General features: G+C 51.8%; 1 protein-coding gene across 1 annotated transcript in view; it reads right to left on the bottom strand.

The window, feature by feature from the left end:
- The window catches only part of ANO2 (anoctamin 2), a 357,148-nt gene that overhangs the window by 318,116 nt on the left and 22,966 nt on the right, over positions 1 to 16,066 (bottom strand). The window contains exons 2-3 of the mRNA XM_032874339.1: positions 4,305 to 4,576; positions 2,801 to 3,127 (exon numbers count right to left, since the gene is read on the bottom strand). Coding sequence (XP_032730230.1) covers positions 2,801 to 3,127; positions 4,305 to 4,576 — 599 coding nt within the window. The remainder of the gene's footprint in view (positions 1 to 2,800; positions 3,128 to 4,304; positions 4,577 to 16,066) is intronic.

Genomic DNA, 16,066 nt, shown 5'->3' with positions numbered 1-16,066 from the left:
TTGGCTGGTTGCAGACCGGGGACAACCATCTAGGACCCGCTCCATGCCCCCATCGAACACTGGGCAAGAGCTATTTCAGGGCCCTCCTAATTCCCAGCCAGAGCTGGGAAAACCCAAGAGCAACAACAATGGAACCTGCTGGTGGGCAGCAAAGCTGGGCAGTGACATGGTAGCAGTAGTAAGAGTTGCCAGGACAGGAGGGCGTGGGTGGTTCAGTGGGTTAAGCCTCTGCCTTCAGGGTCTTGAGATCAAGCCCTGTTGGGCTCTCTGCTCAGTGGGGAGCCTGTTTCTTCCTCCCGCTCTGCCTGCCACTCCCCTTGCCTGTGCGCTCTCTCTCTCTCTGTCAAATGAATTAAAATCTTTAACTGGAGGGCAGGGAAATGGATGGGGGGAGTTGCCAGGACAGTTCCATTTGCAATCAAATGCTCTACCACTGAGCTATACCCCCTGCACCATTCCATTTGAATTTTGGATCAGCAACAAATAATTTTTTAAGTATCTAAGCAGGTCCCAGATGTTTCATGGAACATACTTCGGCTGAATCGCTATTTGCTGTTGATCTGAAATGCAAATGTAACTAGGCATCTTGAATCTGCTAAATCTGGCAACTCTAAATAATAATAATAATAATAATAGCAGTGACATGCACTGTTACTGTTCTAAGTACTTAATTCACTTGTCTTGTTTTCATCTTCAAACAACCCAGTGAAGAATGTACGGCTCTCCCCTTTACACAGACATGGAAACTTTGACTCCCAAGGAGCAAGTCATTCACCCAAGGTCGTGAGGCTAGTGGATGCCAGATCTGGGATGTGAGCATCTGTCTCTGGACTCCAGAGACCACCTTCCTGAGGACGATGCTGTTTCCCAACTGAACAGCTGAACGAGGCCCAGGGCCTCGACTCCCTGACACCCAGAGACAGGTGTGGGACTGAGCCTCCCACGATAACAGTGCCAAGAGCTTCTTGTTTGATCCTCAAAACAAACTACTACCTTGAGAAACCTTCCCACCAGACTCTAGTTCAAGGCACCAAGTGAGCTCTGGGTTCCAAAAAGTGAAAATCAAGGAGGCAAGGGATTCCCCAGTCTGTCTTCAAAGAGCAGTGTCCTTACATTGGTGGAAAGAATGATAGAAGCAGCTCCTAGTCTAAGGGTCTGGATAAGCAGCCCAGGCCAGTAGGACGAGGGTCTGAGCCAAGCCACGTGCCATATTTCTCAGGGTCAGAGAAATGAATGAATGTCCACTGGGGGCCCCTTCCAGTTTGGGAATGGTATTAACTTGACTCTTACAAAAGAGGTGAGAATGGCATCACATCCCTCAGCATGACTCTACTTAAAATAATCCTAATGAGCATTTATTGAGCGCCTACTATGTAGTACACATTGCGTGAGATGTTTTCATTGCCCCATCCATGGATGGGACCTGCGTGAAACTATAGCTCAGCAGGACACTGAACTGTTTTGCAGATGAGGAATGTGAGATTCAGGTTGGTAACTTATTTATTCAACTAACACTAGCTAAGCACTTACTACACTGCATTATTCTTCAGACTCTGTCCTAGGGGCTGGGGATACAGAAGTGAAGCAAACAAGACCCCTGCCTTCATGAAGCTGGTTGGGGCACAGATTTTAAAAAAAAAATCTAGGGGCACCTGGGTGGCTCAGTGGGTTAAGCCTCTGCCTTTGGCCCAGGTCATGATCCCAGGGTCCTGGGATCAAGCCCCGCATCAGGCTCTCTGCTCAGCAGGGAGCCTGCTTTCTCCTCTCTCTCTGCCTGCCTCTCTGCCTACTTCTGCCTACTTGTGATCTCTATCCATCAAATAAATAAATAATCTTTAAAAAAAAAAAAATCTATCTCGTTGTTCCAGGTAGCAATGCTAAGTGTGATGAAGGAAAGTAAAGCATGGCCAAGGATTAGAGTGATGGGTACTTTAACTAGGATGGTCAGGAAGATGTCTGCAAAGAGACGACATTTAGGCAGAGGTCTGAAGTGAGGGGCTAAGCAGGCACAGGTCTGGGAAAGGGTGCCGACGGCAGAGGAGACAACCAGTGCAAAGGCCCTGAGGTAAGGGTGACCAACACACAACCAAGAGAAGGCCAATGGGCCGGAGCAGGTGCAGGAGGGTAGGAAGGGTAGAAGATGAGTATGGAGGGGATGGTTAGGGCAGGTCATCTTTAAAGGATCACGTGATATGAAGAAATGGATCGATGGATGAATGAATGGATGGAAGAATGGATGGACAGATATGGATATGTAGATAAATGGATTTTCATGAAATCCCTTAAGCTGCTACTGACCAGAGGTCAGAACATATATCACTCACAAGTTGATAAAACATGTACAAAGTTCAGTTTCCAATGAATCCCCTCCCTCAGAGAGCCCCAGGCAAGCACATTCCTTAGTGACGTATATCCCCTAAAGAGGAAGGTGATCCAAAGTTCGACATGCAATCTGGGTCTTCACCTCAAAGAAACCTTTGAGGAAGAACACAGGATGGGGTCTTTGAGCACCAGGAAGAAATGTCTTGCCTCCCATCTCCAAGGAGGCCAACACCCACAGAACAGACAGGCAGCTCCCTACCACCACTACCCAGGATCCCCCAGGCAGGGGCACTAGCTACACCAAGGCTCTTCCTCAAGTCTTTGAACAAGAAAATCTGGTTTGCCCACCAGATAAAAAAACAAAATACCACCTGCCAGAACAAGGCCAATGTTCCCTGCAGTGACCCAATCACCACCAGGAGGCCATTCCTGCAAGGCCATCCCACCTCACGGCCCTTTGCCCCCTGCCCAACCTCACCTCCAAGTCCTTCTCGAGCTCCAGTCCGGCCTCCATCAGGTTATGCTCAAACTCCTCCCGCTGCTCCTTCTTCTCCTCCTCCAGGGCATCGAGGGGCCCCAGCTCAATGTCACCGTGGCCCCCAGGATGAGGCTCCTTGCCTGTCTCCCCATTAGAGACAATCGCCAGTGACTGGCCAGGGGAGCCCTGGCCGGGGTGCACCCCACGCTTGCGGTAATGGTAGGCTAGCACATAGTCGACCTTCCTCTGGTTGTCATAAAAGTGCATGCGGCTCCGGCGGGCCTCCGAGGACACTGGCTCGTTGGTGTCCAGGTAGTTGTTGATGACCTGGCCAGAGAGAACAGGAAGGGACAGTGAGGGCCGGTGAGGAAAAGGGAGTGATGGAGAGGGCTAACCTCATGCTCTAGGCCCAGGGAGGGGGACCAGGAAGCCCCGCAGGCCCCGAGGCCCTGACGCCCCCAGTGGAAGGACAGAGTGGCGTAGGTTCTTCTGCTACACCCAGCCCACACAGCCCCCCGCACCTGTCCACAGCCTGGTCACCCGCACCCTCCAACCCACTCTGGCCACCACGCACACACGTTCGCTTGCGTGCACGGTCTGAACGTGCAGCGGCAAAGCCCTGCACACCAGAGCCACACGGTGCTCCTGCACATGCAACAGAGCAAATACACACGGTACCCCACACACATGCGTGTGTGCACACACACACAGCACCCCAAGGCACTCGGATACACACACCCGCACATACTCAGCTCCTTGCAGATCTGCTGGCTGGCCCGCAAACACACGCTTCCTGACACACCCAGACTACTCACGGGCAAGTGCTCTGGATCCATCGGAACAAAGGCCAACCTGTTGTCACCAGGCCCACCCCAGCCCCACCCCCCAGGGATTCACTCGACACTGTGCCCCTCGCAGCCCCACATCCTCCTGCTCTGCAGCGACCAGTCGGGACCCTGCCAGAGACCGTGGCAGGGGGACCGGCTTCTGCTCTCCGCCAGCCCGGAGGTGGGAGGTTGAGAGAAGAGGAGGGGAAAGACCAAGGCGGGGCAGGAGAGGGACCTGCCTCCCTCCCTTTGGGGGTTTCCCTGTTTGTTCATGGTTTGCTACCATCTGCCTCTGCAGCCACCTGAGAGGCCACCTGGGCAACCAGATGAAGTGCCAGGCACAGGGGAGAGCCTCCGAGCAGCCGCAGCAGAGCTCTGCTTCCTCAGACCTGGCAGGGGAGTCGGGAAGTCTGCAGACCAACAGGGGGGCCCACGTGGCCTCTCACGCCTCCCCTTCCCTCTCCTCTGCCCACAGACTTAGCGTGGACTTGGAGAGAGAAGAGAGGAAAAGGCCCTCACAAAAACCCTCGGCCTCTTTCTCTCTCTCTCTGTCTCTTTCTCTTTCACACAGACTCACACACAAACACACACACCTGCCCCCAGGCAGAGGGGCCCCGGGTCAAGAGGCTACTTTGGGGTGCCCAACAGGGTCAGCCTTTACTCCACCCAGCACTCACCGAGCCGCTGCAGGAGCTCCCTCCGCCGGAGGCCAGGCCAGATTCTCCGGCAGAACTGCCCTGCTGGCCAGAACGGCCTGTGGGGGCTTGGGGACCCGGCACCTTGTGGTACTGCTGTCCATGTTTGGGGCCCTGGTCCCCTCTGGCCACTGCCCGAGGGCTCAGCCGGCGTGGGGAGCCAGGGAGCAGGGGGATATCTGTGAGAGGGAAAGACAAAAGAGGCAAAGCAGCTTCAGGTGACAGGAAACCCAGGACACGGAGAAACTGAGGCACTGAGGGAGGGAAACCGGGATATCTCTAAGAAAAAGGCCACACCTCCTCACGGTCTTGTTTAGGCAGAGTCACACTGGCCACAGGGTGGGGAGAGTGTAGAAGGAAGCAGTAGGATGCAGAAGAGGCTCTCACGCACTACACACACACATACAGGTGCGCGTGTGTGCACGCGCGCACACACACACACACAGGAGAGCCAGCAGCAGAAGCTCCTTCAGGTGACAGCTGTCACAATCTTCTAATTCCCAGACAAGAGGGGACAGTGTATCAGGTGAGCCAGGGTGAGTGGGAGCACTCCCTAGAGAGACACTGGAACTAATGCCAAAGGCTGGAGTTGTAGGGTCTCTCCCAGGGCACCCTGGCCAGCCCTCACACCCCTTGATGAGAGAGCAAAGACAGACACACCACCCGTGGGTCCCCTGAGGGCAGAGGCCTGCTCTGACAAAAGCGCTGTCTCCAATGCCCTTGAGGGGTTCCCACGCACCTGCTGCCTCCACCAGGGCCTCAGAGCTCCATAGCCCCTTCCCAGCCCTCCCTGGAGCAGCCCCCTAGCAACCCACAGCGGGCGCCAGCACTACTTCAGAGACCTCCCGGCTTCATCCCCGCAGGGAAAGGACGCGGGCCGGTGACAAAATTGCAGAATGTCAGAACTGGAGGGCACCGAAGCACTAAACACCCCAGACAGGGCCCACAAGCTGCCAGGACCTCGAAGCTGACCAGACCCAATCTGTACCCCCCTCTGAGAAATACTCTTTCCAGCCAAGCTGCATAGCGCAGGTCGCCGGGGCTTCCCCCTCAGCTCTGCCACTTGCTCAGACCTCTCTGAGCCTGTTCCTCCCGCCTGTAGCATGAGAATCCCAAACTGGCGGACTGCAGTGAGAAACCGAAGGACAGATACATATGCAAGACCCCCAGGGCAGTCATTAGCACACAGGTGTGCAATGAAAGGTGGTTGTCATAATTGTTCTCATTTTCATTCTGAGCCGCGTACGAGAAGAAATCACACCACGGACATCCAGCTCAGCCCCTAGCACCTGCTCTAAGGAGGAATGAGCAAAAAGCAGCTTGGAAGAGCCCTTTAGACACCCAGCTCTCTGCTGGACAGTTCAGGGACCCTAGAACTTTCGGTCCCTGTCCTGGAAAATCTGATCATCTCTTCACGAAGACAGAGCTGGCAGGCAGGAAGAATGCAGAGCAGAGCTCTCATAATTTACTTCTACACTGTGGGCTCCAGTGTACAGTTCTACACTGTGGGAGACCAGCGAGGCTGGAAGGCTTCCAGAGGGACTGAGCCCAAGTCTGGTCTTGAAGGGTGGATGGGTTCGGAAAGGCAGGGGTGAGAACACAGAAGGGCAACAGTGGGTGTGCGTGCTGGTGGTGGGATGGAGGACCTGGGGCTCAGGACGGCAAGGAAGGGCTTCCTTCCTCAGTCCCTCATCTTGCCTTATCCCTCTCCCCTTGTGCCTTTCACATGCCTGCCTACCACCTGGCCCAGGGCAGAACTGTCCCCAGGGAAGGCTTGAAAACCTCCAGATGCACATCGAAAGAGACCAAGACCACCCCAATGTACACCTGTGCTCAGGCAGGACAAAGGTAAGGCTCACTCAAGCACGCTGGTCGGCTATATTCCCATTCACAGCTGTAGCTCAGATTCAGGGTCAGTCCCAGCGTTAGTCAAACCACTATCCAGGAAGCACAAGCCCATGAAGATACAACCTGGGGTTTGAGGCTGGCCTCCAGGGCTCCACCAGCCATCCAGTAGCTCCCTCTGCTTGCCTCTGATGCACGGACCACAGCTGCCTGAGGCCCTGCCTTCATGCCCACCTTCTCCCCCCGCCCCCCCTGCACCCAACAATGAGAACACAGCACATGGCTGAGTCGTTCCACCTCCAGAAAGACACACCAGGCAGTAATGACACAGAGGTGGAGACACTCAAGTCGGCTGGCCTCACCATGAAATGGGGGGGGGGGGGGGGAGTGAAGCCTGGGCATCAGGACAAATGGGACAAGAGAGCCCACTCCACAGGACTCCTCCAAGAAGCTGAAAAAGGGGGAACTTGAGTTTGATCAGACGGAAAGGCCTACATACACAGCCTATGGAACATGTCACAAAGTTGAAAATAATCTTTCCTTCATTGACCATTTACTTGGCTCTTGGTCGAGGCTGCGTTGCCCAACAGAACCCTGGGTATGCAGGATGCAGCTGCCTCCCTGGGCTCTGAGTGCCATGGGGGGTGGGGAAGGTGCATGGCTTCCCCACCTCTGGATCAGCTGGACAGATTTTCACAAGGCTTGGACCTGGGACATCTTCTCTACACTCTCACCCTATGCCTGGATACTCTCATGCACTCCTACGGCCTTAATGATCAGCTGTGCTCATGACCCCCAGCATTTTGTCTTTAACCCTTATTTTCTTCCAAACGCCCTGGATCCAAACACCCTCCCGCCTACTGGCCTCTCCACCTGGATGCTTTGGCGCCCCCTTCAGAACCTACAGGTCCAAAACCAAACCTGCATTCTGCTCCGCATGAGGGCTCTGCTCCAGCATTCCCTGTCGCTCTGACGGCCACCACCACACCTGTCCACACTCCAGCCTGGACAGCCTTCCCCGTGCCTGACAGCCACTGTCACCCATCCTAGGAACTCTGCCCTGAAACAGCTCCCAAAGCCATCTGTTTTCCACCACCTCCATGACTACCACCCTAGTCCAAACTACCATGCTCATTCGGCAGGGTCACTCCAACAGCACCCCCTGCTTCCACCCTCACCCGCCTCCACTGTTCCCCAAAAGACGGTTGGCCTGGCTACAACACCCACATGCGTGGAGACTTCTGGTGCTTCCCCCCACCTCCCAAGCTGTGAAACCCTGCATTACCCGGCCTGCTCCCCGGGTCCGCTGTGTCTCTGAGTCCCAGCCCTGCTGCTCTGTAGACAGTGTCTGGAACACACCACACGCTCTCCCAGCCCAGGGCCTGACCCATGTTCCTCCCTCAGGCTAGGACGTGCTTCTTTGTCTAGCTGTGGGCCACCTGCTCTTTGGGTCACAAGGGACCCAGAAAATCTAAAGTAACACATGGCTGTTTCAAAAAGCTACTGCTCAAGGTCTAAGACGGAAATATTCAGACACTACAGGCAAAGCTAATTTGCTTCTTCTGCAGACAAGACTTGCGGTTCCCCAAGCTGAGGTGGTGCTGGGAGAGCTCGGGGGACACACTGACACAGGTCTAGCTGGCAGAAGGCCTCCGAGCTTTATCTCATGGACTCCACTGGTCAGGAGGGTACCACAAAGAGTGGGGCATTTATTGTCTGGGGTCACTGAATAAGGGTAACCTACTGATGGCAGCCACTGACTGTCCAGTCAAAGGAATCCCTCTCCTCCAAGCTTTTGCCCCGATCTGACCACTCCAACCAACTCCCCCAAATGGGACTAGCCCATCCTTCAGCCATCCAAACCCTCACAAGCCTCCTAGAGCATGAGGGTGGGGGAAGGGAAGGCCCTCCTCACCTAGTCAAGTGTAACTGGATGAAAATGACCAGAGGCCTCCCGGAGCCTAAACATAGACAGAGGCAGCCCCAGCCTGGCAGCAGCTGCCCACCTCCCCCCTACCCCGATCCATTCTCCCCTCCACCTTCAGGGGGACCTTTCCAAGTCACAGGGCCCCACTCTCCTACTGGAAGCCCTTTGATGGCTCCCTACTGCCAGAGCAGAAAGTCTTTACCATGGGCTGAGAGACGCCACATGTATTCTCCAGCCTTGTTGTCGTCCTCCTTCCCACTCCCTTCTTTCCGAATATTCTTATTTGCTCTATTGGCTAAGACGATGAAGCACAGGGAAACCACAAGGCATATGATGGGGGGGGTGCTGCACTTTTGGGGGAGGGCAGTGTTCTGGTCTTAGCTTGCTCTTTGGAGAACCTGCCACCCGAGTGGTTCAAGACTGCAGCTGACACTCTTTTCCAGGCCAGGTATAAGAAATTCAATAAATGTCAGCCTGTGATCTGGGACTACATGGGTGTCTCACAGTGGAGTGGGATCTACAGACAACTGAGAAGTGCTGGGGCGACAACCACATTGCTCCCCAGCACTCCTCGCAGGCCTCGCCGTCAGCACCCTGCCACATGGCAGGCCCCACGCTGAGCCAGGGGGACCCTCGGCGCCACGTCTTAGCACTGCCACAATTTCAGAAAAATAATGTGATTTCTTTGACATCAGTTTCTACTTCCACAGTTGAGAGGAGGGTGTCATTATCCTATCATTTCTCCACAGGGGGTGGGTGAGATAGAGCAAGAGGAAAAATGACAACTCCTGGGAAGCCCACGAGCTACAGAAAATGTGAGGGATTGTTACAAAATCTTACCCCAGGGCCTCAGGGCCTGCCCCTTCCCATGCTTCTGCCCACCCTCGCTTCTCTGTTTCATACCAGTCACTTGGCCTTAAACCCCAAAATTGCCCTTCTCTGCCACCCGCCCGCCTGCTCCTATTCACCTACCCCTGGAAGCGCTCCTAGAGGAGGCAGGAGAAGCACCAGCTCTCTATCCTCCAGTACCAGGATTTCGTTTGTCATCTGGCACCATTGCACAATTTCTTAGCCTTTAGAACCACAATTTCAGGGGTGAACTCTGTCCCTTCTGGACGGATCCCACCTCCACTGCTCAGGAGGGCTGCAGGTGCCTTAGGCTACATCACAGAGGCAGACAAAGGAGCAGGATCAGAGATCCAGAGGGAAAGGAACAGAGACAAAAGGCAGGGAGAGCCCCCTCTAAACGAAAAAGCAGGTAGAGCTTGTTTTCAGGGTCCTCCTGTGGCCTGCCCTTTCACACCATCCCTTCCCCCAGCCCAGCCAAAGCCCCTCCCCAGCTGGAGTCTCCATTCTGAGCAGTGCTTTCCCATCCACCATCAGGGGCTTCCGATGCCCATTCCCCCATTGAGCTGTTGCTGTCTCGGCTTACAAGCTAACAGACTCCAGAGTACCCAGAGCTAGCATCCTGAGACAACAGAAGGGAAAGAATTCAGGAAACTCTAAAGCACTCTGGAGATGTCCCAAGCCCTGCATGTGTGCAGGGGGCAGGGCTCTGGTCTCACCTCGAGGAATACCCTCCAATGGTAGGCACTGGGCACCATGCTGGGTGGGGGCACAGATGCTGCAGGGGTTCTTTCCGGACCCTTCGAACCATGCCCCCGCCCTCAAACAGTTTGGTGAGACTCTTTGGGGTCACAGCAAAGGATCGGAGTGGGGTGGGGCTTCTGAGGAGGGGAAACAGCCAGGCATGGGCTGTGGAGAGCGAGGGGGGTAAGGTGAGCTCAGGCGGTAGGGGATGGCTGGAGAACGGGAGCAAAGGGATCAGGAAGCACAGCCAAGAGCAAGGCGGCAGAAGGCTGAACAGACTGGGAGCGGGAAGTGGGTTCCCCAGGCAAGTAGGAGGGGGAGGTGAGTCATCGGGGCTCTCGGAGGTTTCCAGAGCCTCCAAGAAAAACAGCAGTAGGTGTTGTCCTGTGGGAGCCTGACTTCCAGGCAGCAGCGCTCTTCCTCGAAGCTTCCCTCATGGCATCATTACTGCCTCGTTACGAAGCACGGGCAGGGCAAGTGTGAAGGGAAGAACAGGGCCGCCTCTCTCCCCACCTTCAAGGCCACTGCTTCAGGTAAAGCCAGACAGGCCAGGGCTACCCTGAGCGGAGACAGCACGTCCACACTCTCCCAGGTCGAGAACAAGACTCCAGGTGGGGCTCACAGAGACCTGGGCACGTGCAGACTTTTGTGGATGTTCATGTGGCCCCTCCCCAAGCATCCTGGGATGGACGGATGGCAGTTCAGGTAGGGTCAGCACTTGTGCAGAGGTCTTACCCTGCTTTCCTGAATGAACTTGATAGTCAAAATTGGAGGTGCCAAGCTTAAAATTTGGACCCAATGGCCCTGCTGATCACCCTACACCCTGCCCCACGGCGTCTGAACAGCACTTTCCTAGACTCTGCATGAGGTCTGAGCAACAGAAGGACGGTCTTCCAGTTCCCTCCACACAAAAAAGGAGCGTTTGCAGATCTGCCTCTTGGGCTCTGCCTCTCAGACTCAAAAACAGCCCTCTGTCCACCGATGCTCAAATATCCTCTTCCTAAGGATGACACGGTGACAGTGTGCATCCTTACCTTGAACCTGGGTAAGGAAGAGCTAATTGGCCTCCCTGCCACTAGCTTGCTCCCCTCTGATCCTCGGGTCACAATCTGACCAACTTACTCCCATTCAATCTACTCTTCTTAGATGAAGACCAAATTGTCTGATATGCACACAGGACCTCTCACCATCTGGGCCCTGCCCACCTGTCTGAATACTCCTTCATCTAACACCCATCCACAGCCCGCTTACCCTTCCCGGCAGCACCCCCCCCACCACCACCACCACCACATGCCATCCCACCATGCTCCAACCTGGATTGGCTCTCCTTGCAGGGTGGGGGAGTGAACGCCTATGTCCCTATTCATTTTAGAACCATTTCACTTCCTGGGCTCTGTATAATACAATGGAAATATAAGGCTTGCCCTAGGTGCTCCTAAGGAAGGCAGATTAATAAGGAAAATAGACTAATAAGGAGATCATTTCAGGAACAAGAGAAAAGCTAAAGCTGGAGTATGAACAAGAACCCGTAGAAGCAGAAGCCCACAGCTCTGCTTAGAGCTAGCAAGAAAGGCCTCCCAGGGTACACGACTTTTGAGAAGCATCTAGAAAAGAGAAGTGGGCATATTCCAAAGGGCACGGGAGGTAAAGGGATTGCAGGGAGAAACGCAATCATTTGCATGTCCTTTGCAATCAGCTGCTGGGCTTGGCTGTTTCAGATCATCAACCTTCTGAGAGCAAGGCTTGCCTCCTCCTCCTCATGTTCCTTTCTACCCACATAGTCCCAGCAGGTGGCCAGCTATGTGATGGGATTGGAGGGGTTGAGAAAGGACCCTTCTGGTTTATAATACACACCTTTTAAAATGGCCTACAAGGCCCCTTACTCTCTTTTCTGTCAACCTGCTGGTATCAATGATCTCCTGCTGGCTACTCCCCCCTCCCTTTCTCCCTCCCTCCACTTCTCTCTCTCTCTCTCTCTCTCTCTCTCTCTCTCACACACACACACACACACACACACACACCAGGCACACTGAACTACCAGCAGCTTCCTTAAGGTGACCTGCTTTTTCTTATCCTTGGTCTTTGATCTTTGGAATTATACTCCCTTCTGCCCCTAAACATCTCTTCTCAACCAAGACAACCTGATAAGTCCCTTCCTGGTAGCATTCTTAACATCTCTCCCCTCCCCTTTACAAAATTCAAACAACGAGCACTTATGGTCAATGCTCAGACCCAAGATCCTAGGTCAAGAAAAGAATAAGAATTTCAGGAAGCGCTTCCCTCAGTGACAAAACCCATGGACTGGATCTGGAGTAGTTCTCCAGATGAAACCTACTCACCAGCTGCCCGTCCTACACTGCGGTCTGGAGTATGGCTGATGAGATTAATGTATAAGCGTCCCTACCCCTACACCAGGAAGACGCAGTCTACAGCCTAATTGATCAAAACTGTTCTGTTGGCCAACCACAACCTGTTGTGCAAGTCCATTAACATGAAAAGAGCATGATGATGCAATGGTGAGCAAAATGTAACCCTTCTTCTACCCGCCCCCCCAATACCACACACACAAGCACACGCTCTATAAGGGTGTCCTCTCGTGGACATATTTGGTGGATTCCTGCAACATCCCCCATTTTCCTCCATCACCAACAAACCTCTCAACACCAGGGGTATAACCAAGATTGATGATCTCTGTCTTATTCCCAGCTCTCCAAAGAAGGTCGAACAGATTTCCATTGCCCAAAATAGACTGGGTCTGAGACTAAAGCCTAAGACAGCTCTTGCAATCATAGCTCCCTGCCCAGGCCACCCCAGCTTCTGACCTGGATGAGAAATGAGGCATACAGAGGGATTCAGCAGGGAAGAAGAACATGGATGAATCTGAGAATTTTATAAAATATCTCAAATACATGTATAAGCTATAGGAAATTGCTCAAAAGTTTTCTCTATGCTATAGCTGGTTCATATCATATAGACAGCAAGCCTTATCTGCTCACTTGTGCTCTCCTCGAGGACAGGAATAGTGCCTATCTTGCTCACCACATATGCTTAGCCCCAAGCATGAGGACTGGCACATAACTGTCTTCAGAAGGAGGAGGACAAGTGTTTTCCCACAACTTGGGAGAAGGAAATTCACAACTTCAAGCATCAACTAAGATGGTTAACGCCACGTGGAGGCCTGAAGAATTGTTCATGAACACACTGGAAACACCCCTAGGGACTGGGTCAGACTTTTTAAAGGACTGGAGAGCCCATAATAACTAGGAGAGAGGAAAGTTTGAGAGACACATTTTTTTAATTTCTCCTAACTCCACTTCTACTAGGCCTAGTCAAATATAAATTGTTCTTACTTAAAACCAGATGTGTCCTCATTTGACTATCAGTGAGGCAATGGTCACCACATTCCAAAGGACAGAACCAGAAGTAGTAGTCCTGGAAAAGGAGAGACAGAAGCATCCAGGAGCTACTCTGTGGGGAGGAAGAGATGGTCGTGGGAAGTCAGACTTAAAATATTAGCAGTCAGCAACTGAGAAAGGTGAGGGCCCATGGAGAAACTGGCTGGTTCTCAACCCTGGATCCATAATTAGAATCACCTAAGAAAGTTAAAATATTGATGTCTGGGCTCCACCTGAAGCTTTGGACTTCATTTGTGTGAGGTGCTCCACTGGACCACCAGGGGTGAGATCCCTGGTCTACAGAATCAAAAGTGTGGGCAGAGATCGAGTCACAAGGAAAGAAAGGAGCTTATGAAGGAAAGGAGTACCACCTAGAACTTGAATAAAGTGAGCTTAAGACAAATAAAACTAAGCGCCACTTTGCATGGCCAAGTTAAACATTTTACGTTTAGAGACCTCTTTTGGCCTGGGTGTTTAAAAAAGAAAAAAAAAAAAAAAGTGGGTGCTGCATGAATCAAGAAGCAAGGGAAGCCTGTCCCTGCAGAAGGAAAAGAAAGCGACCATACTTGGCAACCAATGAACACACCTTGGGCCAATGGCTATAGAAGCGGTGTGTGCTTTAACCAGGGGTAAGACCCTCCACTCTTGTAGCTTTGGTTTGGCCCCCTGACTTCTAAAGCACACTGGAGGGCTTAGATCGTAATTTCAGCTTGAGATCAGAGTGGGTAGGAATGAGTTCTACACGGTCCAAGTAAATCCAAACACTAAATGTCATTAACTGTAGTGAACTTGTGCCTGAATGATATGATACAGTTTATACACGAACTGGAGGCTCGCCTACCTGCCATAACAAATAGAAAAGCAAGCATCGTCCTCAAAATTGGCACCATTCCAGGAAGAGCCTCAAGATCAATGTATAAAACCATCCTAATACAGCAAGAATTTAAAAAGCAACTTTTTAAAAAGGCGACCCTCGGGCAGGGTCATTTCACCTTTTATTATTATTATCATTTCACCTCACTTCAGAGGATCAGTAATACCCAAGTCCCATAACTCAGTACCCTGGCTCAGTACTTCATAATGAGGTTTTTATTGAAAGAAAAAGTTTTTAAATATGCAACTATATCTCCAGTTCATATATAATTTTTATAATTTCTCTATCTCCTTCCTTTAACCCAATGTGTTGATTTCATCAGGGTGTATAAATTCTGAAAAGCACTGAGTTCCAAACAGCATCTCAAAGAACTGCTTGGGTTTCAAGCACAAGTGAAGTATGTATTTCACATTTAAGACATGACTCACAATGCCTTCATCTGCTTACTCTAGTTCACACCAGTCAGATACCACTTCAATAAAATAAAGTTTTTTTTAGTTTTTTTTAAAAGAAGCAACTGAATCTGTTGGCCAACTAATTTCATACTGACTAACCATTAATTCATTTCTTCACTCACAGAACTAGAATAAATAATCCTAAAATTTGCATGGAACCACAAAAGGCCCTGAATAGCCAAAGCAGTCTTGAAAAAGAAAAACAAAACTGGAGGCATCACAATTCCAGATTCCAAGCTGTATTACAAAGTGATAATAATTAAAACAGTATGGCCTGGCATAAAAATACAGACACACAGATCAATGGAATAGACAGAAAACCCAGAAATGAACCCCCAACTATATGGTCAATCAATCTTTGACAAAGGAAGAATGAATATCCAATGGGAAAAAAGACAGTCTCTTCAACAAATGGTGTTGGAGAAACTGGACAGCAACATGTAAAAGAATGAAACTGGAACACTTTCTTACACCATACACAAAAATAGACTCAAAGAGGATTAAAGACCTCAATGTGACACCTGAAAACATAAAAATCCTTGAAGAGAGCATAGTAATCTCTCTGACATCGGCCATAGCAACATTTTTCTAGATACGTCACCTGAGGCAAAGGAAATAGAGAAAATAAACTGTTGGCACTATAGCAAAATAAAAAGCTTCTACACAGCGAAGGAAACAACAAAACTAAAAGGAAACCTACAAAATGGGAGAAAATATTTATAAATGGCATATCTGATAAAGAGTTGGTATTGGAGGGGGAGGAGCAAAAGGGCGGAGGTGTAGGAGACCTAAATATCATCAGGTCCCAGAAGTTCAGCTAGGTAGTTATCAAACCATCATGAACACCTACAAACTCAACAGGAGATTGAAGAGAAGAAGAGCAGCAAGTCTAGGAACAGAAAAGCGACCACTTTCCGGAAGGTAGGACGTGTGGAGAAGTGAATCCGGATAGACAAGAAGATAGACCACAGGGGGAGGGGCCAGCTCCCAGCAAATGGCAGAGCAGTGGAGCACAAAATTGGAACTTTTAGAAGTCTGCTCGACTGAGGGGTGGCGTTCCAGTGGGTGGAGCCCTCGCAGGGACAATGTGGTCTCAGGACCCTTGGGGTCACAGAAAGACCATGGGTGTCTGAGTGTGGCCAAGCTCCCAGGTATCGGATCGGGGAAGCCGGCAGCAAAGACGGAGCCGAGCAGCGAGCTCTCAGCTCGGGGTTACCTTCAATGGTGATCCACGGCACAGCTGGGCAACTGCTCTTCGAGCAGGTACCCCACGGGAGGCACATTCAGGGAGACTTAACCTTCCTCCTCTAGGAGGAGCAGCGCAGGAGCCAGTGGCAGGAATCTGCTGGGTTTGGAGACTCCAAACAGAGCCGTGGGCCTGTGATAGAAATGCTTGGTCACAGGCTGGGTGAGCTCAGAGTGTAGCCAGAGACTAGGGAGACAGGAGGGATTGAGTGTTTTTCTCTGAGGGCGCACTGAGGAGTGGGGCTCCCAGCTCTCAGCTCCTCCAGGCTGGAGACAGGAAGGCCGCCATTTTCATTCCCGTCCTCCAAAGCGGTATGGAAAGCGTTCAGGGAACAAAAGCTCCCGAGAGCGAACCAAGCAGATTACTTAGCCTGGCCTCTGGCAAGGGCAGTACAATTACGCCTCATTTGAGA

The sequence above is a fragment of the Lontra canadensis genome, unplaced genomic scaffold (genome assembly GCF_010015895.1).
Source record: "Lontra canadensis isolate GAN:19392208 unplaced genomic scaffold, GSC_riverotter_1.0 scaffold53, whole genome shotgun sequence".
Classification (NCBI taxonomy): domain Eukaryota; kingdom Metazoa; phylum Chordata; class Mammalia; order Carnivora; family Mustelidae; genus Lontra; species Lontra canadensis.
The sequence above is the reverse complement of the archived record's forward strand: the minus strand, read 5'-3'. Positions and strand labels throughout refer to the sequence as shown.